We start from the raw sequence: 23,956 nt of genomic DNA, 5'->3' as shown, positions 1-23,956 counted from the left end.
ATGACTGTTTCAGGAGGAGGAGGAGGATGGCAACACACAGAAAGTATAAGGATTTTTAGTACCAGCAATGGTTGATTATTGCTTTTCAGCAGATGCCAATTTGAAATATTCTGCTTTTAAACCATTTGTTGTGTCCTCAAGCACTCTTAAAACAAGTCTCAATACATACTGAAATTATACTTCATGTGCTCCCCCAGAACGGTAGGTGTTCTACAGCACTACTTTAAATACAAGTAATAAAACTATCAGCTGAGAAATGTTCCAAATCTTTTTCAACAGCAGATAAACTAATGCACTAAACTGGAGTAGGAAAGATTTTGTTTAAGTGTACATCAGCTAGGAAAGTGTTCGTTACCTGTCTGCAGAGGCTGAAGCAAGAGCAGAATAGTATGGGATATGTGTTCCCCAGAGGTCTGCTCAATCTGCTCAAGTAAACCCAATAAAAGTTCCTTTGGATTACATAGCTGCAAGAAAGGATCAAGCCATTGTACTGTTGTTTATCTCTAAAGTAATACATTAAGTACCTTTACAATAATAAACATACTTCCAACCTGTAACAGTTTTCGCATGGCAATGACAGAAGATGCAAAACATCCAGGACATTATTGTTACAAAAAAACAAAAAACCTAAAAACCACAAAAAGCTCACCCTTTCTCTAAAATAGCAGTTTTCAACATTTTTGAGCTGAGTTTCCCTCTTTGAGTTACAATTTTTGGATGTTCCCCACCCCCACAATACCTGCTCCTCCCTCCTCAAGGTTTCAGGGTGTGGGAAGGAGTGTGCCTCGGTCTCTGGGGATGGAGCCAGTGCTGGGCATGAAGGTGTCGACATTGACTGGGTGGCCTGCTGAGGGGAGTCAGGGGATGGAGGCAGTGCTCCCTCTCCGAACCTCCCAGCATGGGGCTGGCCTGAGCCCCCCAGAACATTCCTTTGCACCCCTCTAAGGGGGCACGCCTCACAGGTTGAAAACTTCTGCTTTAAAACATGCATTTAGGATGAAGCTACATGTAAGGATATTTAGATTGCTGTGGTAAAATAACGTTTTATTCTGCTTTGATATGAGACCACTTTAACTGGCAGAGGTAAAAGAAAAAGTTCAACATATACTCTACTGCTTGAATTAAATTCAAAATGATACATTTTCACTCAATCTTATAGATCACTTGTCTGCCTATGCTCTTCCACATTTATATTGCTGTCAAAGGTTCACCAAGAGACAACAAATATCAGGACTTTAATATCATTAAACAACATCCAATCCAGCATGGAAAATCCATCATTCACTGAAAGGACGTTTTCTGATTCAAGTTAAGGTTTACAGAACAAACATTGTAACAATAAGAGCCTTAAAGTACTGTAATTGTATAATAATTATATGAGATTCACCTTTATTAAGACTACATGGTTCGACAACATACCTGCACCAACTGATCTAGTATTTTCAGACAATGTTCTCTCTTCTCATCTTCCTGCTTATAACTCAAAATACATCTAACAAGAGGACAAACAAGATTCCAACCCATACTCTTGACAATAACCTGTAAATCAGATTTACAGAGAAAACAGGCCAAAATTTAGCAGATTTAAAATACAACCCTAAATGAATACATATATACATAAAAAAGAATCAATAGATTATGGATGACAAACAGATGAATGATGGATGACATCAAGAAGGCTGAGGTGTTTAATGCCTAGTTTACTTCAGTTTTCACTAAAAAAGTTAATTGTGACCAGATGCTTAATACAATTAATATTAATAAGGGGAAAGGAACGCAAGTCAGATTAGGGAAAGAACAGGTTAAACAATTTTTAGATATGTTAAATGTATTCAAGTTGGCAGGGCCTGATGAAATTGATCCTAGGGTACTTAAGGAACTAGCTGAAGCAGTCTCTGCAATTAGCAATTATCTTAAAGAACTCATGAAGGATGGGTGAGGTCTCAGACAACTAGGGAAGGGCAAACATGGTATTTATCTTTAAAAAAGGGAACAAAGAGGACCCATGGAATTATAGACCAGTCTGCTTAATTAAACTTGGTAAAATCCTAGAACAAATTATTAAACAATTAATTTGTAAGTATCTAGAGGTCAATAAAGTAATATCTAACAGGGATGGGTTAAGAACAAATCATGCCAAATCAACCTAATTTCCTTCTCTGACAGAGTTACTGGAATAATGCATGGGGGAAAGGTGTAGATGTGACATATCTTGATTTTAGTTTGGCTTATGACACAGTCCCACGTGACAATCTCATAAGTAAGGTTGCGAGTTTGTCACAGAAGTCACGGATTCTGTGACTTTCTGGAACCTCCATGACTTCTGCAGACGGCAGGTGTGACTGACCCCAGGGCTGCTGGTTGGCCCCGGGATCAGCTGCACCCCCACCCCAAACAGTTGTGGTCCTGGACTGTGCCCCCAAAGTGGCTACAGTCCTGGGCTGCCCCCCACCAGCAGCAGCTGTGGTGGTCCTGGGCGGCCCCTTGCCAGCAGCGACGGCAGCAGAGCTGTCCCCGGCTAGCAGCTGTGGTGGGCGTCCTGGAGCCTCCTCCCCCCCCAGCACCAGTGAGCACCCCAGAGCCCCCTCACAAGCAAGCATCCCAGAGCCTCCCCCACCCCAGCACCAGCAGATGCCCCAGAGGCCCCCCTCCGGAGCAGCAGCTGTGCCCCCAGAGCTCACCAGAACACCAAGGATTTAGTCAGGGGTATATAGTACAAGTAATAGACAGGTCACGGGGCCAGGATTTTTTCTTTATTGCCCGTGACCTGTCCATAACTTTTACTAAAAAATACCCATGACTAAATCTTAGCCTTACTTATAAGCAAACTAGGGAAATGTGATCTAGAGGAAATTATTATAAGATGGGTGCATAACTCTTTGAAAAACCATACTCAAAAGCATTCAATGTGCAATGGTTCATTGTCAAACTGGGAGGACGTAGCTAGAGGGGTCTTGCAGGTGTCTGTTGTTATTGAATGTTTTCATTAATTACTTGGATAATGGAGTGGAAAGCATGCTTATACAATCTGCAGACAACACCAAGATGGAGGGGGTTGCAAGCACTTTGGAGGACAGGATTAGAATTCAAAATGACCTTGACAAATTGGAGAATTGGTCTAAAATCAGTAAGATGAAATTCAGTAAAGACAAGTGCATAGTATTATACTTAGGAATGAAAAAATCAGATGTACAACTACAAATGGGGAATAACTGGATGGGTGGTAGTATTGCTGCAAAGAATCTGGGCGTTATAGTGGATCACAAATTGAATATGAATCGACAATATGATGCAATTGCAAAAAAGGATAACAACATTCTGGGATGTACTAACAGGAGGGTCGAACGTAAGATACAGGAGGTAACTGTCCTGCTATGCTTGGCACAGGTGAGGCCTTAGCTGGTGTACTGTGTCCAGTTCTGGGCACCACACTTTAAGAAAAAATGTGGACAAAGTGGAGAGAGTCCAGAGGAGAGAGAAATAAATGACCAAAAATTTAGAAAACCTAATCTATGAGGACAAGTTAAAAAAAACTGACCATGTTTAGGTTTGAGAAAAAAAAAACTGAGGGGAGACCTGACAATAGTTAAGGGCTATTATACAGAGGACAGAGAGCAATTGTTCTCCATATCCACAGAAGATAGGATAAGTAGTAGTCAGATTAATCTGCCGTAAAGGAGATTTAGATTCGATACGAGGAAAAATGTTCTAACTATAAAGATAGTTCCAGAGGAGGGTGTGGAATCCTTGTAATTGAAGATTCTTAAGACAAGGTAAGGCAAACACCTGTCAGGGATGGTCAAGGTATATTTGTCCTAACTCCATGCTGGAGGCTTACATAGATAACCTCTCAAGGACCCCTCCAACCTTGTATTTCTATAATTCTATGATCACTACTGGTTGTAACAGACCATAGTAATTAACCTGAATACAAAGTTTATCATTACAATGTTCTGTTCTGGGCATCTGTTATGCTCTCCTTCTTCCTTCCCTATTTGACAGAATGGATGCATATTCTGAAGAGCATTCTCCAAAATATACACTGAATGTTTTTTCTCTTCTGTCAATATAAACTTATGCATTTCCCGGTGTGTATGTGAATGTGCTTTTCAAATAGGGATAGGCAGTGTTCTCACTCTTTTATTGGATGGTAGTAGCAAAATTCCAGGCAAAAATTAGAGAAAACACACTATTTGAGGAAGGAGGTAAACTGTTCTTTTCAGGTCTTAAATCTTTACTGTAAAATTCAGTGGGGTACACCAGACTACTTTCCATCTTTCCATGAAGTAGGACAATATTATTCCATCCTCCATCTATTTCTGACTTCCTATCTATCTCTGAATCCCACATAAGTATACTGTCCCAGTTTCCCAAACTGGTCCTATATTTCTCAGAACTTTCGTTCTGTTACTTCCTGTCTGCTCATTTTCTTCTTAAAATCTTGGACAATTTTAGTCCATCCACCTGGAATTCTCTCCACCCCAACAGAGAGTCACTATCACTTTCCCTTTTTAAATTTTGCCTTAAAATCTCTCTTTTCTCTTCTGTTTATCTCACCGGAAAACATTAATGGAAGGGTTTGTTAAGGACACTGTGCCTCATATCCTTGTTTAAAGCTAAATAGTACACTGCTCAGGAGGTAATATACAAAGCTGGCTTAAGCCACTCCTTCCACTCTTTCTATCCTGGACCAGTTGTGCAGCAACCTGGCTTCCCAACATAAGGCAATGCAGCCCAAGGGCTGCTCTAAGATGCTCCAGCTAACAACAGCTCTAAGGGGCTGATCAAGGAGTCAAGAATTACTGTAGTACAAGGAAGCCCCTGCTTCTTACACTGACAGCCTGGAGTGATCAAATGTAGGAGCCACCAGCATGCCTGTATGACATGAAAGGATCCGCCTACTCTGGGGTGACCTCTTCTGGTTGGCTATGTTTGGTTCACATCCAGTAACCATTGCCAAAACAGCTTCACAGAAAGAAGAATCTGGGTCTATACAAACTGTATGTCTGTCAGCATATACCTGGTACAGTGCCATGAAATTGTACTTTGTGGGTACTATATGGTATAGGTGGCTTACAAAGATACTAAGAATAAAACTCTCAAGCAATGAATAAACAGCTGGAATATGCAAAATTTAACCTATTTACCTATGTGTTTAAAGTATACCGCTAAAATACACACAGATGCAGATTTAAACTTACCTTATTTTTCTCATTTTGAATTACTTCTAATACTTCTGCTGCATAACCTTCTTCTAAGCACTTCTGGCCTGCTACTTGAAAAAGATTAAAATCTTCTCCTTTGAAATCTTCTTCTTCTAGGATTTGCTACAATGAAAATTTATCTTTAACTTTACATTTATATAATGTAAATCACAAACAAAACCAAATTTGAGTTTAAATACAATTTATTGTAGCTGTAGTTTAGTTTTCACTATACCTATGATTCATCATTTATACACTAGAATACTCCTTAGGGAACGCTGCACCAAAAAAGTTAAAATTCTGCACCAAAAAATTAAAAATTCTGCAAAATTCATTTGTCAAAATAACACATTATAATCACACCATTTTCAATTATATATTAATATTTTTAATAAATTACCAAAATAATTGAAAATGGTGTGATTATATTATTATTGTGTTTCTGTGTTATTTTGACAAATAAAATATGCAGAACTTTTCAGAATTTTAAAAAACAAATATTTTTTAGATCAGAATTCCCTCAAGAGTACCAGCAGTCTGTGTGGCGCAATCTGGGTGCGGGCAGCTCGGTGGGGGTAAATCTGGATGCACGGGGGCTTGGTGCCGGATTCTGGGTACAGGGCGAATGGGACTCTGCAGGGGAGTCCAGGTGAAAGTGGTTAGGGCTCAGTGTGGGTGTTTGGGGAAGTAGGGCTTGGTGGGGTGGAGGGTCAGGATGCAGCTGGTTGGGGCTCAATGGGGTGAGGGTTTGGGTGTGGGTTGCTCCTCATGCAGGGGGTCAGGCTTGGCAGGGTGGGAGTTCTGTGGGTGGGCCTCGATGGGGGAGTTCCAGATGCATGAATGGGGGAGGGGGTCACTGAACAGGGACCCTGTCCACCCAATCCCGTGCATCCGGAGCCCCCCCACACACTCTCACTCAACACCCCCCACCCTCTGCTGAGCCTCACCACCCCACACCCGGAACCCCCATCCAGACTCCCCATCTCCCGCAGTGCAGAGCTTCCTGCAGCAAGGGGAAATTTCTGGGTGTTGATCTGACCCAGCCTTGGGTGTTCTCACAGGGAAGAGGGAGGGGGAACTCCATCTCCATCCTCCTCCTCCTCCTCCCCCCCGTAGCTGGGACTAACGTCCCTGGGCGGCAAGGGCATCCCCAGACCTCACTCACCCACAGTGATTTACCTCTCCCCAGCTGCTTGAACAGATGCATCTGAGCAGCCGGGGGTGAGCGTGTGTGTGTGTGTGACTGAGCACACTGGGTGGAGCTTCTGGGCTTCCCAGAAAAGCAATTTTTTGCAACAACAAGGCAACAATCTGCCTGGGGTGGTGTGTGTGGTGTTTTTTTTTTGTGCCACCACAGTGGCGCACAATTCCTCAAGGAGTAAAACAGATACTAGTAACTACTACAGAACACGTCAGTCTCTCAGTAACACTTTCCCTGACCTGAGATTACACCAAGTCTTTTGGAGAGGCACATTTTCTTCTACATGCTCCTGCCTATTGTCCAAGAGGCAAGGGGTCAGATGCTAGTAGCAGTCCTAGGACAAGAACCAGGGAGCAGGCAATGGAAACTAAACCTGCATGGTCATGAAGAGCGCTATCGAAAGCTCCCCTGCTTTTTTATTTAAATATAGTATACACACAGATGTAGGCAATGCCAGTTTCTACAACTTTTAGTATCTTTTTTACAAAAAAAAGTTACTTACGCATCTTTGTATAATGGCTTGAAGTTCCTCAGTTGCCGTCATATCCTGACTTTGTTCTTCTGACACTGAAAAGCTCTGTCATAAATTAGAGTACAGTACTGAGTCACATATTGTTATAACATTATATTCAATATTATACTGGATTTAAGATGGAGATTAAAAAAAAAATCACATTTTAGCAAGTCCCAACTGGTAAAACAGCTAACAGATGGAGAAATGAGAAAGATCAGTCATTGCTGGGAGAAGTTAAGAAGAGAAAAGAGTTCTTTCATTCCACCACCTCCTGTGCATGCAGGCACTGCTATTGCTTGTTTACAGGAGACAAGAAAGAGCATGCATACTGTATCTAGAGAGAGGAATTGTCCAACTATTAACAGAAAGTCCATTGCATAAGGATCAATTCCTTTACTGTCTTTGTGGAACAAAAATGAAATAGATGTGATGTGACACAATCAATAGGTTGTATAGGTTACAGATTCAGAATATCATAGCTATAGAATCAGTTTTTGAGAAATAAGGTTTTGTGAGGCAGTTGTGGCACCTTAAAACGTCAATGTTGCAATTGGGGATAAATGATTCGCTGTTGAAGAAAATCATCATATATAGTCTATATAGTTTATTTGCTCTATGATTGGAATGTAGGATATTGTTTCTTTTTACTGTCTAGACATTTTTATTAAATCAAAGCTCCATCACTGATAAATTTAATCCAGAGGTATATCTTGTCATTTAGGTGTTGGTATCTTTAAACCTACTGATGAATTTTAAGGGAGCCTGACCGACACAAAGGGCTAGACACTCTGCTAGCCTTTCACCTGTAGAGGGAGACTGGCTCAAATCGTTCCCATTGAAGGCAATAAGACTACTCACATGCATAAAATTAAGCACATGCTTAAATCTCTACATAATCAGGATCACCGCCTAATGCCTACTGGACACTTGTACATCTCACATATTTATTTAATAGTTTAAAAAAAAAAGCCTACAGATTTGTTATGCCTACATTTGGGCATGCAAGCACTATGTCTGTACACACATCCAGTGATTTTGTATGCAAATGGCGAGTTTAGTGCTTAAATACCTATCTGAAATATGTAATCTTGATATTTATGCAACATACACAGGTGCACAATTGTACACACATTTTTATATACTGTCCTCATGCATTCCATTTCAAATCTTGGCCTCATTCATCTCACATAATATATTTAAATAACTACTGTACATTAATTTGGTCCATAAAATGAACAGCATTAAGTAAAATTGTACTAAAAGCATCCAAACTTGGATTTAGTTTACTACAAGAATAAATGTGATAAACTAATTTACTTTTCACTATATTGATAGTCTACTTACATTTTATTTCATTGTGTTCCAACCCTGAACCTAGACTTGTCAGTTTCACTTCACAGTTTTCATTTCCCCATAAGTGCTGGAACTGGGGGTGCTGCCACACCCCCTGTTTTGAAGCAGTTTCTGTTATATACAGAGTTTAGTTGGTTCAATGGCTCTTAGCATCCCCCCTATAAAAACTGTTCCAGCGTTAGGGTTGCCAATTTTGGTTGGACGTATTCCTGGAGGTCTCATCACACCACAATCTTTAATTAAAGCCTAATCTTTCATTCCTGGAAACTCCAGGCAATCCTGGAGGGTTGACAACCCAATCCAGCATCCCTGCATTGCACTAGCATGTGCTGTTGTGTTTGGGTTCACAACACTGCAAAAACAATGTTGACATTCCCCCAGAACTATTTTAATTTGTTTTAAAACAAATGTATAGTCCCTATTTGGGGCCCAAAGTAACTTGACAACATCAATAAGGCCCAGAACATGCACTGAGCTCTGTGGTGGTGTAATGGTGTACTGACTCAGGGCTCATTGCAGGATTGGGGCCTAAGTGATTAATCCAGTTGTCAGTGATATTTTCTTTTCCCTGACTTCAGTGGGAGCTGGACAGGTCCCTAAGTCATTATGAAAAATTATATATTAGCTATACTTGACAAACTCCCTTCAATTATTTATAACATTTTATTTTTCACCCATTTTGATTTCAGACTTGACACACATGCTCTCCGTAAGAACAGTCATACTGGGTCAGATCAATGGTCCACCTAGCCCAGTATCCTGTCTTCCAACAGTGACCAATGCCAGGTGCTTAAAAGGAAATGAGCAGAACAGGGCAATTATTCATCCCGTCATCCACTCCCACAGCAGTCAGAGACTAGAGACAGGAAGAGCATGGGATTGTATCCCTGATCATCTTGGTTAACAGCCATTAATGGACCTATCCTCCATGAATTTACTTCATTTTTTTAAATCTAGTTCTGGTTTTGGCCTTTACCCCCCGCACATCCCCTGTATTTCCAATACACAGAGGTCTAGTATAGGCTCTGTTCTGAGCTTTAAATTGAAAGCTATTTGAGTTATTTAACTTTTCCCCCCACTCCCCAAATGGATAACTCCAAACACTCACAAGGAATTTTACTGGATTTTGGGGGTTACTTAAAGGATCCGAACACCAATGAAAAATGCAACTCAGTGAAGGAATTTATTCCATACAGCTGTAAGTGTCTAAAAAGGATTAAAGCACCTGGCATCCTCCATACACTTTGGGACACTGACACTGCAGCATCTGCATCGCCACTAGCCACACTTTGGGTCTGGGGAGGATGGGCTGTATCACCCGTATGGGATCTTCTTGGACAAGGGTCAGCACAGTAGGTGGGATTATAACCCATGCACTGAGTCACATCAGACACTGCTCAGTACCCCTTGGCCTAAAGACAACTGGTGTCTCTTAAAGCAAATCAATAAGCAGATCGCCGTCCCCGCCATCGCACTGAAGGACGAGAAAGAGGGAGACCGTGTGGGTGGCTCACAGCAAAATCCTCCAGCCAGAGGCAGGGGCTGTAAACGGGCCTGCGAGCGCCAGTCCTCCAACAACGGAGGCAGATGGGCGGGTCGTTAGTGGGGGTCTCCTCATCCAGCCCCTCTGACCCGGCTCTCGGGGGCACGTCTGGGGAGCTGCCCCGAGAGAGGCTCGGCTCGGCTCGGGGGGCAGCCCCGGTACCCCATGACGAGAACGTGCCGGAAGAGGAATAAGGGGGCCTCCGCCAGGGGCTAAAGCCCGCAGCAGCAGCCGCTCCCCGGCAAGGCTCAGGGCCCGCTTCCCCCGGCAGCGCGAAGCGTCCTGCTCCCCAGCCCCCTCCCCTGGCGGCGGGGCAAGGCCTGCGCGGCGCCTGCCTCCTACCTAAAGTGCAGCCGCTCCGGATCGAGCCCCGTGTGCGCAGCCTCAGGCTCCGCCTCCCCCGGCGCCGCGGCGGGTGTGAGAGGTCAGGCCGGGCGGGCGATGATAATGGCGGCGATGGCAGAGCCGCAGCGGGGCGGCGTGAAGGCGAGATCCAGCCGGAGACGCGCAGGTAGGATTAGTACAACACAGCCCCCCTCCTCCCGGCTTCCCGGCCTCGTCCTTCCCACCCCCTTCCCGGCTCAGCGCAAGGGACTGACCCGATCCGTCCTAGCGGAGGGATGTGTGTGTTAGGGGTTGGCATAAGCAGATTGAGCAATTGCGTAGGGTCCTAAGCAGCTCAAGACCCCCCCCCCCCTTATTAGTATGTGTTGAGGGGGGCAAAAATATTCCAGCTTAGGGCTCCCTAGAGTGACCAGACAGCAAGTGTGAAAAATCGGGATGGGGGTGGGGGGTAATAGGAGCCTATATAAGAAAAAGGCCCCAAAATCGGGTTTGTCCCTATAAAATTGGGACATCTGGTCACCCTAGGGCTCCCAGAGTACCAGCACCAGCACTGGGGGGGCTCTGTGGCTGGCCCTGGCCCTAGCCCTCTGGCATGGCCATCCCCACATCTGGCCTGGTGGTGTGATGTGCCCTGGCCATGGTGTTATCCTCTAACTATATCATGGCTAGGGACTACCAAATAAAAACGTGCCATGGACTGTGAAATCTGGTTTTACCCTATACTATACAGATTTCACAGGAGAGACCAGCCTTTCTCAAACTGGGGGTGATCGCAAAATTATTGTTGACGGGTTGTGGTATTGCCACCCTTCTGCGCTGCCTTCAGAGCTGGGCAGCCAGAGAGCGGCAGCTGCTGACCCAGGGCCCAGCTCTGCAGGCAGCAGCGCTGAAGTAAGACTGGCAATGCCATACCATGCCATCCTTGCTTCTGCACTGCTGCTGGTGGCAGCACTGCCTTCAGAGCTGGGCTCCTGGCCAGCAGCCATTACTTTCCAGCAGCCCAATTCTGAAGGCAGTGCTGCCACCAGCAGCGCAGAAGTAAGGGTGGCAATACCATAACCCCTCTGAAATAACCTTAAAAACCCCCACAATCCCCTTTTGAGTCAGGATCCCTACAGTTATAACACCATGACATTTCAGATTTAAATATTTTAAATCATGACATTTCAATTTTTAAAAATCCTGTGACCATAAAATTGACCCTAATGGACCGTGAATTTGATAGGGCACTAATCATGGGCCATGGCAGAAATTTCCATGTCTCATTGTTAGCAAAGCTTGGCAGAAGGGGGGTGTCTGCATCCCAGGGAAGAGGGGACGTTGGACAATGTTGATGTAAAGGCACTTGGCATTAGGCCACATGCACCAGCATCCACGAGAGTCACATGCTTTGTTCCTTTAGGGATGTGGCTTGTTGGTTGCAGCTTTTACTTTCGCTTGCTTCCATGTGAGGACCGCATTGTGCAGCACCATTAAGGATGGTGTCAACCTAAGTTGTTTGAAACTAATCAAATAAAACAAGCCTATTTTCTGATAATTTAAGTGGCATGTTTTGAAAAAGTGTTAAGTGTTAAAAAAACAAATCTCCCCTTTTTTACATAATTCTTTTCTGCTCCTCTTTCTGTATAGAAGTTGGTTTAAAAAAGGAGTGACTGACTACAAGGGAAACAGTAAAATTGCTTTGTGTCAAGTACTGTTAGCTGCACAAAGAAGACAAGCTGGGGAGGCAGAAAGATATTGGAGAGGGGTTGGGTCTTTTGGGGGGCTTGGTTCTAAAACTTTTTTTAGTTACAGGAAACGTAGGTTGCATCTACACTAAGAATTTATCTAAAATTTCCTACACCTTCTGCCACTTGACCTAGCAATGGGTTAGGGAAGAGGAGCTAGTATAGGTCAAACCACTGTTAAAGTCAGCAGTGTTCCACATAGGTGTAGGTGTCTGCATGTGGCACTTGTTGCAGAATCGGGGGTCATATTATTTCACCCGTTCAGAGCAGATTCAGCCAACATAAGGGGGCAGAAAAAATAGTGGCAGCCAGTGCCTTCTCTACATTAGTATTTCCACAGTTGCTATCACCACTGGAATCACAATGGTGGGAAATGTTACGGAAGGATCCCTGGGAAATACAGTTGGTACAAAATCTTCAGGCAGAAATGTGATACCACCATTCCCAGTTGATAGTGTCCCCTTAACTTGTTTTTTTGGACGATGTATGGGACTAAAATGATTTATTCCTCCCTGTCCTGTAGTTCCCCAGTAGATAGTGTGCCAACTTATTATTTGGTCTTGCTGCTGAGTATTTAGCTAAAAACAGCTGCAGCTATCCATTTAGACCCCCAGAAGCACAGGTTTCCAAGCAGTTGCTTTTGGTTTGGCTTGTGTGCAAATATGTCTTCCTTGAGGCCATTTATGTATGGAAACGGATGAGCCACAAATGGATGTTTTGTTATTTTGAAAGTTAAAAGGTACATTGATTTATATATTATTTTATTACTAGGAAATAAACAATCAAGTATTTTGAAAAATGAAGATGTAGCACAAAGGTATGATATCTAACAAATGTTATACAGTAATAGCAATTGTTGACTTTACTTTAGAGTTCTCTCCTCTTTACAGAATGTCTTTGTGCTTTTTCAGAAACTTCAAAAGCTATGTATAGGAGATACCTACCATTCTGATAATATTTAGCAAGTTTGTCTGCTATTCAGCACTGTAAGATGCTTTAAGCAACCCCGCAGATTTGTCTTGAATTATCATATGCCCACCTTATCCTAAGGTAACAATTAATTACATTCACAAACTTAAGAGTGCTAAATGTTGCATAGTCAATCATTCAGAAGGTAGGAAATGCCAGTATTAGAGCTGTCTGCAATCTTAATTTGTCTGACCTCCATAATTTCTCACACTTGTGAACACTGAAATAGATAAAAATAGAAAAAAATGTTAAAACTCATCATTTTGTGCAACTGTGAAAACTTAAATCTGTAAAAATCGAGAAAAAGATGCTTAAAAATACACATTCATATTATCCATTGAAATTATTAAAAACAAAACAGAACTCTGCCATGGCTGGTTGCAATCTTTAGATGTATAGCACAGACTTCTGTCTCTTGAGCTAATGGAATAATTGGTAGGAGCAGTATGTTGTCATCCTCAACATGGTTCAGACACTAGAGGGGGATGAGATGCATGATGTGCCGTTGAGCTTCACGGATATTTGCTGAGAGCAGAGGAATGGTGAGACTTGGGAATCTTGGGTTCCATTCCAGTCTCTGTTCCACCTAAGGGCATGAAGGTTTTTTGCTATTAAAAGAAAAATGTCACCCACTAACCAGAGTACGTGTGGGGAAATATTTACATGCTGCTTTTCTTACAGTCTTGACTTCTGGATGTTGTGCTTCATTTACTAAATCTTTTGCCTTTTACTTGGGCACTGGTTCAGAGTTACATATTAATCCTGTTGCAATGATGTATTTACTTCCCAAATGAACTTTTTTCTCCAATAAAGTTTGTTCAGGCTGCCTGTGGGAGAAGGCTGGGATACTTCTCCAAGAACTTGGTGGGCAGAATGCCATACCAAGTTTGGAAAACTCACTTAATGGTTCCTGGTTGCCACAAAATTCTAGTCTAAGTGGAATACATTGCTGTGTGAGGTCATTGTAGCAAAATGCATACCAGATCATTAAAATGCTATACTTCATATACGAGAGAGACAAAAGATATGTTTGATAGAATTGTGTATGGTAAAGTGGTGTCTATGTAATTCAATATTTACTCTATTGTAGGAGGGCAGCACTTGAGGCTGCTATTAGAAAGAAGTTTGAATATGAGAAAAAAGCTCTGCGTGTTGTTGAACAGCTATTGGAGGAAGATATTACAGAAGAGTTCCTTGTGAATTGCGTACGTGTTTCTTTTGCAAGTTCTTATACTAATTTGTGTCCCTAGCCTCTGTTTGCCAGAAGCTGGGAATGGACGACGGGGTAGATCACTTGATGGTTACCTGTTCTGTTCGTTCCTTCTGAAGCACCTGGTATTGGCCACTGTCGAAAGACAGGATACTGAGCTAGATGGACCTTTGGTCTGACCCAGTATTGCCATTTTTATGTTCTTAACGTTCTTTTTAATTCTTGTAACAAATTTGTTACCCTGTTTCTCTTTCAGTGCTAATGTACCCTCCTCTGTTCTTGCTTTTAATATTTCCACTGTAAAAATATGTATGTCTTGTTTTTAAAGGCCTGGTTTTGCCAGCCTTACTCATGATGAGTATTGCTTACTTAGGTGAGTAGTTCCACTGCCTTTAGTGGCTCATGGATTCCAGATTGATGAGTGTGGTGTAAAAAGTTAGGAGCAGATCATCTCCTCTGTGGGAAGGGGCTTTACAGAAAGGCCCTTTGCCCCATATGACTTCCCTGGCACCACAGCTTCACTAGAGCAATGCAAGGACTACCCGTGTTGTGGTTGCCCTAGGTGAGGCTCTGCAGAAAAGATAATACAGCTCTGGGTTGTATATCTTTTCTGGCTACTCCCAGTTGGCCCTGCAGAACTTAATATGTGGCTGAGCTTCCTCTGCACACAGTAGGAGAGAGAGCCATGTGCAGAGGGCCTGCTCTGAATCCATATATATGATATGATATGATCCAGGTCACAGATAGTATTATTCAACATGATGTAAGGGATATAGAATCTGTCCCATGGGGAATATATAATGTTTCAGGTATTAGCATGAAAGTGTTAAACTGAAACACTCTTGTGAAGATACCTGACAAATGCTTTATTATATTTTATCTCATGTATATGTTAAGTAGATCTGGGCAAACATTTTTGCAGTTGAATCTGAGTTCAGCTTCTATAAAACAAGTTCTCTTCTACTTGGCACTGAAAATTGTTGGCAAAGTATGCACCATGGCTTGGGTGCTCTTGGAAAATATTTAGCTGGACAGACTTACCGAAAACGTCCATATATTGGGTGTTCCTTTTCTTCAAATTGTGCCCAGGGCCATAAGCACAGTTATTTTACTCAGTATTCATCACTTAAACAATAATATAAATGTAAAAGCATGAAAAGTGTCACTAGATTTATAATGTATACCATGTAAAAAGTGTCAATTAAGCTATATACACAGTGGGAATATTAGCCATTTACTGATAGAGAGGGAAACTGTGGAAATAATGTTATCACAAAGTTATCTAAGTAAAAATATAAGATGTATATAATAGTACTGTCTGTACACTTGCTCTCATCTCTTACTATGTGTGCTTACCCCATTACCATTTTTAATCTTTTAAGTTCTGCTTTTTAAATAGTAGTGGTTTTACTAATTTTTTTTATGAACAAACTTAAGTATTCATGTACTTCTGAGTTTTGAGAGTTATGATACAGTGAATGCTTTTAAAGTAAGTCTGTTGAATTATTTTCTAATGATTTTAGGGAAATTTTATTACCCCATCTCACTATAAGGATGCTGTGGAGGAGCGTTTTATCATCAAACTCTGTGGCTATCCCTTATGTCGAAATAGGCTAAAAAATGTAAGTTCCTTTTTAATTAATAATTTGATGTAAGAGTTCTTGAGCCTTTCTTTATCTTTTCCATTCTCTCTTTGTCATTCTAATCATATGAACAGGAATCATTCTGTGTTACTCCCAGGTGAAGGGCGTGTTGCTCTCCCCTAAAATCTCGCTAATTAAGGGGAAAGATTGAATTTGCTTATTTGGCTATCACTACTGCATGACTGAATCCTTTGTCATCTTTGTAAACTAACAAAGAATATTATGGATTAAACATTATGGATTCATGACTCCAGCTGTGCAACAGGAAAAGTTTATTTCCCATCCTAGTGTTTTCTTTTCAGTGAAAGCACATATCTCTATGGGAAAAGAGGCTTATAATGTTTAAAGACAATATTTCCCCATGGATACATTTTAGAACTGTTTGTCACTTGTCTGGATAGTATGGCTTCATAGGAGCCTCACTACTGTGGGGTTTTATTGTGGGGACTCAGAGCGATGTCAGAGGTAAAGATCTATCTGCATAAACCCACAGGAAGCATAAATGAGACTTTAGAGTGTGAAGTACATAAACTGTGTTGTAATGCTAGCTGCAGTATAGTAGGTAACTAGTTAAATCCGTTTAATGCTTCTATTACAAGTAGGAAATAACACTTCCTAGATTTAAAAAGTAACATTAATGCTCTCAATCCCTAAATTTGACACTTTAAGTAAGTAAATTTCCATGGTATTGGTATTTGGACTCTGACATCTAGATCTACTTGTATCTGGAGTTTAAGCTCTCTATTAATGTCACATCATAATACAAAATAGGACTAGCCTCTGTTGTACAACTGAAGTCTAATGACAGTACTAACAATTTAGTAACTCCAGTATGGCAAATATAGTCAGGAAAAGAAAAATAATCTGTGTTCTCCTTAAACTAAAGTGAAAGATCTATGTCTTACATGTTTCTAAGACTCTTATTTCCATGGGATAAAAGCACTATTTAGCATAAGATTTTCTAGATCAAATGTTAAAGGATATTGCTAATTTCATAGATTTGGGCACTGCATCTAATCATTAGTTCCAACTTATGCTTTATAACATACAAGAAAGTCTATTTTGTGGGGGGTTTGGGGGATGCAATTTCTGTTACATGTTTGAAATACTTCAATTAAATACTGATGACAGATGACCAGATTGTGTCATTCAATACCTTCATACAGAGTGGAGGATGCTCATGATGGGGAGTGTCAAACACCTTTAGCACTATTGTCCCCCTTGCTAACCTCAGCAAAGAGCTCTCTACTGGGTCGGGTTTACATGTTAGAAGGTAGGAAATCTCTTGCATGGTCTTTCCTCTGGCCCCACAGAGATTTACCTGGGCTACTATTTTATCTGCTCCGTGGAGCCATCTCTGTGGTAATCAGAGGGCGTGCCTTGTAGGACAGCTTCATAGGAGCCTCACCAGTGTGGAGTTAGAGTTCGGGACTCACAGCTAGCACAGAGGCCTCCTGCAGCTCTCCATACAACAGTTACACATGAGTAATGTTACTCTTGCAGGTAGTCCCATTGACTTACATATTCCAGTCACCTAATTTGTAACTGTAATTTTTAACATGTCGTTTAAAACAAAAGATTGATCTGAAGTTATTATCCTGGTCTCATTGGTAAGTATATTCCTTTTTAGGTGCCAAAACAGAAGTACAGAGTTTCAACAAAAACAAACAAAGTTTATGATATTACAGAAAGAAAGGTAAGGTTTCAAGTCTTCCTCTAACATGTATCTAATTTTGTCTTAAGTCTCCTACATTTATTTTTGCAATGGCTTTCTTACCAAACCTTGTTTAATCACCAATATACATTTTGTTATTAGTAAAATGGGTTTTACAGACCTGTAGAGTATAAAATAGATAACCACTCGGTCTCAAGATGCTACCTACCTTTTAAAGGAAAATGCTATATCGTGCTTATATTTAAAAGGAACACAGTGCAGATAGTTGCACTCCAACAGAAAGATCTTATTTACACGTTAATTCAAATCTGACAATACTGATATATTGCAGATACATTTGTGAGCAGGTGGCTTTCTCAGCCTCCTCCAAATCAGATTACATAGTTTTCATAGGGTCAGAGTTCATCCCCATCATACAGCTGGATTTTTATTGACAAAGAAACTAACAGCATAGCACAAATTCCATCTTAAGCCCACCAAGAGCTTGACTACTCCTAGTGTTCTTTTTTGATTACTCTGCAACTTAGACCCTGTTTCTAGGCAACTGCTCCCTTATATTAGGTACAGAGTTCATAAACTGTTTGCAATAGTGAATCCCTTGGCATTTCCCAGCAGGATCTGTGCAGAATAGCACTGCCAGTCTATCATAAGGTCTAAGATTTTTCTCTCTTTTCTCTCCATACATAATGTCCATACTGGGTCAGAGCAGTGATCCGTCTAGTCCTGTATCCTGTCTTCTGACTGTGGCCAGTGCCAGATGCATCAGAGGGAATGAATAGAACAGGGCAATTTCAAATGATCCATCCCCCGTCATCCACTCCCAGCTTCTGGCAGTTGGAGGTTGAAGGACACCTGGAGCATGGGGTTGTCTCCCTGATCATCTTGCCTAATAGCCATTGACAGTCTTATTTTCTATGAATTTATCTAATGCTTTTTTGAAGCTAGTTATAATTTTGGCCTTCACTGTATCCCATGGCAATGAGTTCTTCAGGTTGACTGCATTGCGTGAAGAAATTCTTCCTTTTTGTTTTAAACCTGCTGCCCATTAATTTCATTGGGTGACTCCTGGTTCTTGTGTTATATGAAGGGGTAAATAACACTTCCTTATTGACTTTCTCCACACTATTCATAATTTTATAGATCTCTGTCATATCCCCCCTTAGTTGTTTCTTTTTCTCAGATGGACGGTCCCAATCTTTTAAGCCTTCCTTGCATATCATATTTTTGTTGCTCTTCTCTGTACCTTTTCCAATTCTAATATATCTTTTTTTGAGATGGGGGTGACCAGAACTGCATGCAGTATTCAAGGTGTGGGCATACGCTGGATATATATAGTAGCATTATGATATTTTCTGTTTTATTGTCTATTCCTTTTCCTAATTGTTCCTAACACTCTATTAGCTTTTTTGACTGCTGCTTCACATTGAGTTGATGTTTTCAGAGAATTATCCATGATGATTCCAAGATCTTTCTTGAGTAGTAACAGCTTATTTAAACCCTGTAATTTTGTATGTATAATTGGGATTATGCTTTCCAATGTGCATTATTTTGCGCTTATCAATATATAGTTCATCGGCCATTTTGATGTCCAGTCACCCAGGTTAGTGAGATTCCCTTTGTAAGTCTTTGCAGTCTGCTTTGGACTTAACTATCTTGAGTAATTTTGTATCATCTGCAAATTTAGCCACCTCACTGTTCACACTTTTTTCCAGATCATTTATGAATCTGGTGGCTGCATCTTACAGGAGTGGTCAGATGTTTGGCTGCGTGTGTGTTTTCTTTCTGCGTGCTGTACTGACCCTGGCCAGACAGCCCGTACAACAGGCTCCAATTAAACTGCCCAATAAATCCACAGACTCAGGTCGTAGCGAAGGCTTTGGTCAGGTTTATTGTTAATGAAGCACGGTCCTAATGTCCTGGATCAGCAGTTACAGGTACACTAACACATGTATGCCTGTTGCAATGGATTAGCTCAGTTAATGGTGGGACTTTCCATTATCCCCTAGGCCAGCCAAAGACACTCCCTCTGAGATAATTTATTTGTATCTGTGTATTAAAATTTATGTATTATCCCTGATGGATTTGGGTGCCACCCATTACCGTATACATATTGGTTCGATCAAAACATCTCTATCCATCATGCTGTCATCCTGACCTTATCTTTAGGATGGGTCAGTGTGTTCCTGTTATCTTTGGGGAATGTATTTGGTATCGAGGTGTTCTGGTACTAGGGTTGCCAGGTGTACAGTTTTCGACTGGAACGCCTGGTCGAAAAGGGACCTTGGCAGCTTCGGTCAGCACCACTGACTGGGCCGTTAAAAGTCCAGTCGACGGCACAGCAGGGCTAAGGCAGGTTTCCTGCCTGCCGCGGCTCTGCGCATCTCCCAGAAGCAGCAGCATGTCCCCCCTCTGGCTCCTACACATAGGGGCAGCCAGGGGGCTCCGCACGCTGTACCTGCCCCCAGTGCCAGCTCTGAAGCTCCCATTGGCCGGGAATTGCGGACAGGGCAGCGCGCAGAGCCACCTAGCCATGCCTCCACGTAGGAGCCAGAGGGAGGACATGCCTCTGCTTCCAGGAGCTGCTTGAGATAAGCACCAGCCAGAGCCTGCACCCTTGACCCCCTCCCGCACCTGCCCCACCCTGATCCCCCTCGGAACCTCAGCCCCAGCCTGGAGTACCCTCCTACACCCTAAAGCCCCCAGCCCCACCTGGAGCCCACACCTCCAGCTGGAGCCCTCACCCCCTCCCGCAACCCAACCTCCTGAGCCAGCCCAGTGAAAATGAGTGAGTAAGAGTGGGGAGAGCGAGCAACCGGGGGGAGGGGGAAAGGATGGAATGAGGGGGGTCAGGACCTTGGAGGAGGGGCGGGTGTTTGGTTTTGTGTGAGTAGAAAGTTGGCAACCCTATTTGGTACCATCTTTTTGGAATGTGTTTGCTTATATATTTTTATGCCTAACACTACGTAGGAATGTATGTTTTTGCAGTATCAGCCATGTTCTTGCCAGATTCTGTGAGCAGGGGCTGCCTCTTGCTCACAATTTAACTTCGCTTTATATTAGCAAGTTTTAACTATTACTTTAGCTCAGGCCTTTGATACAAGGGCTTATATTTCGCGCCCTCTTCCTACTACAACAGGAAGCACTAACCACCTTGTAGAACCAGGTCCATTCACTGCTTAAACTGTTCTTCCATCTGCCTTTTAAAAATCTTTAGTATTTTATTTAATTCCTCAATCTTATACCTTTATGGGGATGGGGAAGTGTTGTGGTGCAGAGGAAAATAAAGTGGCAGGAATTGCAGGTATAATCTTATATTCTGCATTCTTTGAACTTCATGTTTTGAGATACGGAGCAGAGGATGAGATCCACAAATCCAGCATTTGTTCTTCGCAGAGTTGTGAATTGTCAGTTCTCTTTTAGATAGCATTCCTTTTACTTCTATAAAGAGTGCTCAATTTAGCATAACATCGCTGGCCAATTGCTCGTTCAAAGTTCAACACTGGCAAGATTACAAATAAAAAAGCCACTTTTTCATGTGAATTGTACTGCCTGTCTGTAAACTGTGCAATACGCTCTTGGAGGCAAGGATCATGCTTTCCTCTATGTTTTGTAGAGGTCTGACTTCTCTGTGTATTGTCAAGGACAATGTTGGTGCTTAATATGTAAAAAAAGTGCAAGGAGAAGACCTATAAAGTTGCAAGGGCTTGGTTGGGGGAGCATGTTTTTGTTTTGAGGTTTTTTGCATGATGGATAATTTGGCAAGGCACTTGTTTTAGTTTGGTAGAAGCCTTTACTGGTGATAGGCTCTTTAAACATGTGGATTCTACTATCTACGTTCTTAATAATGTAAATTAAGATTATCCATTTAAACCAAAATAAAGATGCTTTAATATCATATTTTTCCAGTGTTTTTGCAGCAATTTTTGTTACAGAGCATCTAAATATTTTGAAGCTCAGATTCCCAAAAGTCCAGTGTGGATGCGAGAAGAAGAAAGGTAATTTGATCGCTTGTTCTTTTTTGTTTGTTCTATTTGAGTTCAGGTACAGTACAACTAGGTGTGAGACAATAATAAATGGTTATACTGAAACTGAAGAAAATCTAAAACTATAAAAGGCTAATGAGGTGTGTGTTATAAAAGTTGTATATGTAATCAAGATGGTAATTTTACCGTATTGACATTACTGGCAATATAAATGCCAGTTAACAAAATTGTTCAGGATCTGATCTGGAGAGGTCCTGAGAAACTACTATTCCTATTAACTTCAAAAAGTCCTTCTTAAGATTGGAATAGGCATTTTTATAAAATATACTAAAGATAGGATTAATTCATTTTATCCTATTACAAGAGTTGTTCTAATCTTAACATAGCACTGACACTGGATTTGAAGTCAGACCTTAAAAAATGTGCATCAGAAAACAGAATATAGAACTACAACAAATAGCAGTACTACATCTTAGGCAAAATCCTAGTTTCACATTCTTTTAAGCAATAGCTATGGGGAAAAAGGCAGCATGCATTTTGGAAGTGTGTAATTTTGTCATTTCTCTTGGTAAATTGTCTGCTTGGGTAAGTAGGGAAATAAGTACTTGAAATTAACCAACCAAACCACTGGATGTCACCATTTCACAGTACAAATACCTGCCTGGAGAAAGGTCATACTCATTTATCTAACTTGCTTCAAAAATATTCTCTGACAGAGTGCTTTCCAGAATCTCCTGTATTTAGCTCTAATTCTAAATGGGGGAAAAAAAGCTAAAACTAAATTTTGAGACTGACCAGGTTTGCTAAGAATTGCCTAGACTGTAAGCTCCTCAGCACTGGGGCTGTCTCATTACTAGCACTCTGTTGATGTTATATAAAAATAATTAGATGTAAACATGCAAAGACTCTCTGAAATCCTTTCAAGAGCAAAGAATAAAGTTATCTCATTGAAAACCTGCAAATGGAGAATTTTGCGTAATACTGCAATATAAATAATAAATCGTATTTTTGACATGTTTTATTGTCATCTTGAGATTTCAGACTTAAAACATTGAGATGAATGGAACAGTTCATATCCATCAGAGCTATTGTTTCAGGCTGTCTGTGGACTGAAGACAGCACTGCATTGGTTTTCATTTGGTTCATGTTTAGAAGGTTTCCTTGCAGCCATAGGAGCTAGAAACAATTTAAAAAATAAATATCCAAAGCAGTGGTTGTCAACCTGGGGTTCGTGTACCCCTGGGGGTACGCAGAGGTCTTCCAGGGGGTACGTTAACTCATCTAGACATTTACCTAGTTTTACAACAGGCTACATAAAAAGCACTAGTGAAGTCAGTACAAATAAAAATTTCATACAGACAATGACTTGTTTATACTGCTCTATATACTATACACTGAAATGTAAGTATATTTATATTCCAGTTGATTTATTTTATAGTTGTATGGTAAAAATGAGAAAGTAAAAAAATTTTCAGTAATAGAATGCTGTGACACTTTTCTCTGACTTTGTAAGCAAGTAGTTTTTAAGTGAGGTGAAACTTCGGGGTTCACAAGACAAATCAGACTCGCTTCTGAAAGGGGTACAGTAGTGTGGAAAGATAGAGAGCCACTCTTGTAGAGCACTGTTGGTGCTGCAAACAAATAAAAAAGCAAGCTAATTTTAAGTCCCAATAGACATTTTTTGGGAGGGAGGAGATCCATCAGACACTTCTTAAATGGGCAGGAATTGTCAGGGTGTCTTTCTAAAAGCAATATTAAATTTTCCTTTTGGTTTGTAACAGAAATGTATTTCTAAATATACTGGATATATTGACTGCTAAACTTTTATTTTAAATCAGCAGTGGGTTAGAATTAGGACTGTTGATTAATCGCAGTTAACTCACACAATTAACTAAAAAAATTTAATAATGATTTTAAAAAATTAATTGCAATTAATTGCACTGTTAAATAATAGAATACCAACTGAAATTTATGAAATATTTTGGATGTTTTTCTACATTTTCACGTATCTCTATTTCAGTTACAACACAGAATACAAAGTGTACAGTGCTCACTTTATATTATTTTTATTACAAATATTTGCACTGTAAAAATAATAAAAGAAATCGTATTTTTCAATTCATCTCATACAAATACTGTAGTGCAGTCTCTTTATCATGAAAGTAAAACTTAAAAATGTAGGGTTTTTTTGTTACATAACTGCACTCAAAAACAAAACAATGTAAAACTTTAGAGCCTACAAGTCCACTCAGTCCTACTTCTTGTTCAGTCAGTCACTAAGAGAAATAAGTTTGTTTACATTTATGGGAAATAATGCTGCCCACTTCTTAATTACAATGTCACCTGAAAGTGAGAACAGGCATTCACATGGCACTATTGTAGCTGGAGTCACAAGATATTTATGTGCCAGATGCATGAAGAGGCATATGAATCTATAGCGCTTCGGCCATAGTTCCAGAGGACATGCTTCCATGCTGATGACGCTTGTTAAAAAAAATAATTCATTAATTAAATTTATGACTGAACTCCTTGTGAGAGAATTGTGTCTCTCCTGCTCTGTTTTACCCGCATTCTGCTATATATTTCATT

General features: G+C 41.0%; 2 protein-coding genes across 11 annotated transcripts in view; one reads left to right on the top strand and one right to left on the bottom strand.

Annotated features, from left to right (window-relative positions):
• The window catches only part of GLMN (glomulin, FKBP associated protein), a 37,699-nt gene extending 27,407 nt beyond the window's left edge, over window positions 1-10,292 (bottom strand). The window contains exons 1-5 of one of the 6 annotated variants that reach the window (XM_039484070.1): window positions 10,158-10,292; window positions 6,908-6,982; window positions 5,202-5,327; window positions 1,420-1,539; window positions 356-464 (exon numbers count right to left, since the gene is read on the bottom strand). In XM_039484070.1, the coding sequence (XP_039340004.1) occupies window positions 356-464; window positions 1,420-1,539; window positions 5,202-5,327; window positions 6,908-6,949 (397 nt within the window). In that variant the 5' untranslated portion in view covers window positions 6,950-6,982; window positions 10,158-10,292. Of the gene's footprint in view, window positions 1-355; window positions 465-1,419; window positions 1,540-5,201; window positions 5,328-6,907; window positions 6,983-8,263; window positions 8,286-9,380; window positions 9,402-9,497; window positions 9,750-9,786; window positions 9,917-10,157 lie in introns of those variants that run through there. The other 5 variants (XM_039484072.1, XM_039484069.1, XM_039484068.1 and 2 more) reach the window with 5 other exon arrangements.
• Window positions 10,197-23,956, top strand: part of RPAP2 (RNA polymerase II associated protein 2) — a 63,006-nt gene continuing 49,246 nt past the window's right edge. For all 5 annotated transcript variants that reach the window (XM_039484066.1, XM_039484064.1, XM_039484063.1 and 2 more), the window contains exons 1-6: window positions 10,197-10,326; window positions 12,659-12,704; window positions 13,947-14,061; window positions 15,590-15,688; window positions 17,340-17,405; window positions 21,291-21,379. In XM_039484066.1, coding sequence (XP_039340000.1) covers window positions 10,257-10,326; window positions 12,659-12,704; window positions 13,947-14,061; window positions 15,590-15,688; window positions 17,340-17,405; window positions 21,291-21,379 — 485 coding nt within the window. In that variant the 5' untranslated portion in view covers window positions 10,197-10,256. The remainder of the gene's footprint in view (window positions 10,327-12,658; window positions 12,705-13,946; window positions 14,062-15,589; window positions 15,689-17,339; window positions 17,406-21,290; window positions 21,380-23,956) is intronic.

This window comes from Mauremys reevesii, linkage group 8 (genome assembly GCF_016161935.1).
Source record: "Mauremys reevesii isolate NIE-2019 linkage group 8, ASM1616193v1, whole genome shotgun sequence".
Taxonomy (NCBI): Eukaryota; Metazoa; Chordata; order Testudines; family Geoemydidae; genus Mauremys; species Mauremys reevesii.
This window is presented reverse-complemented; position numbering and strand designations above follow the sequence as displayed.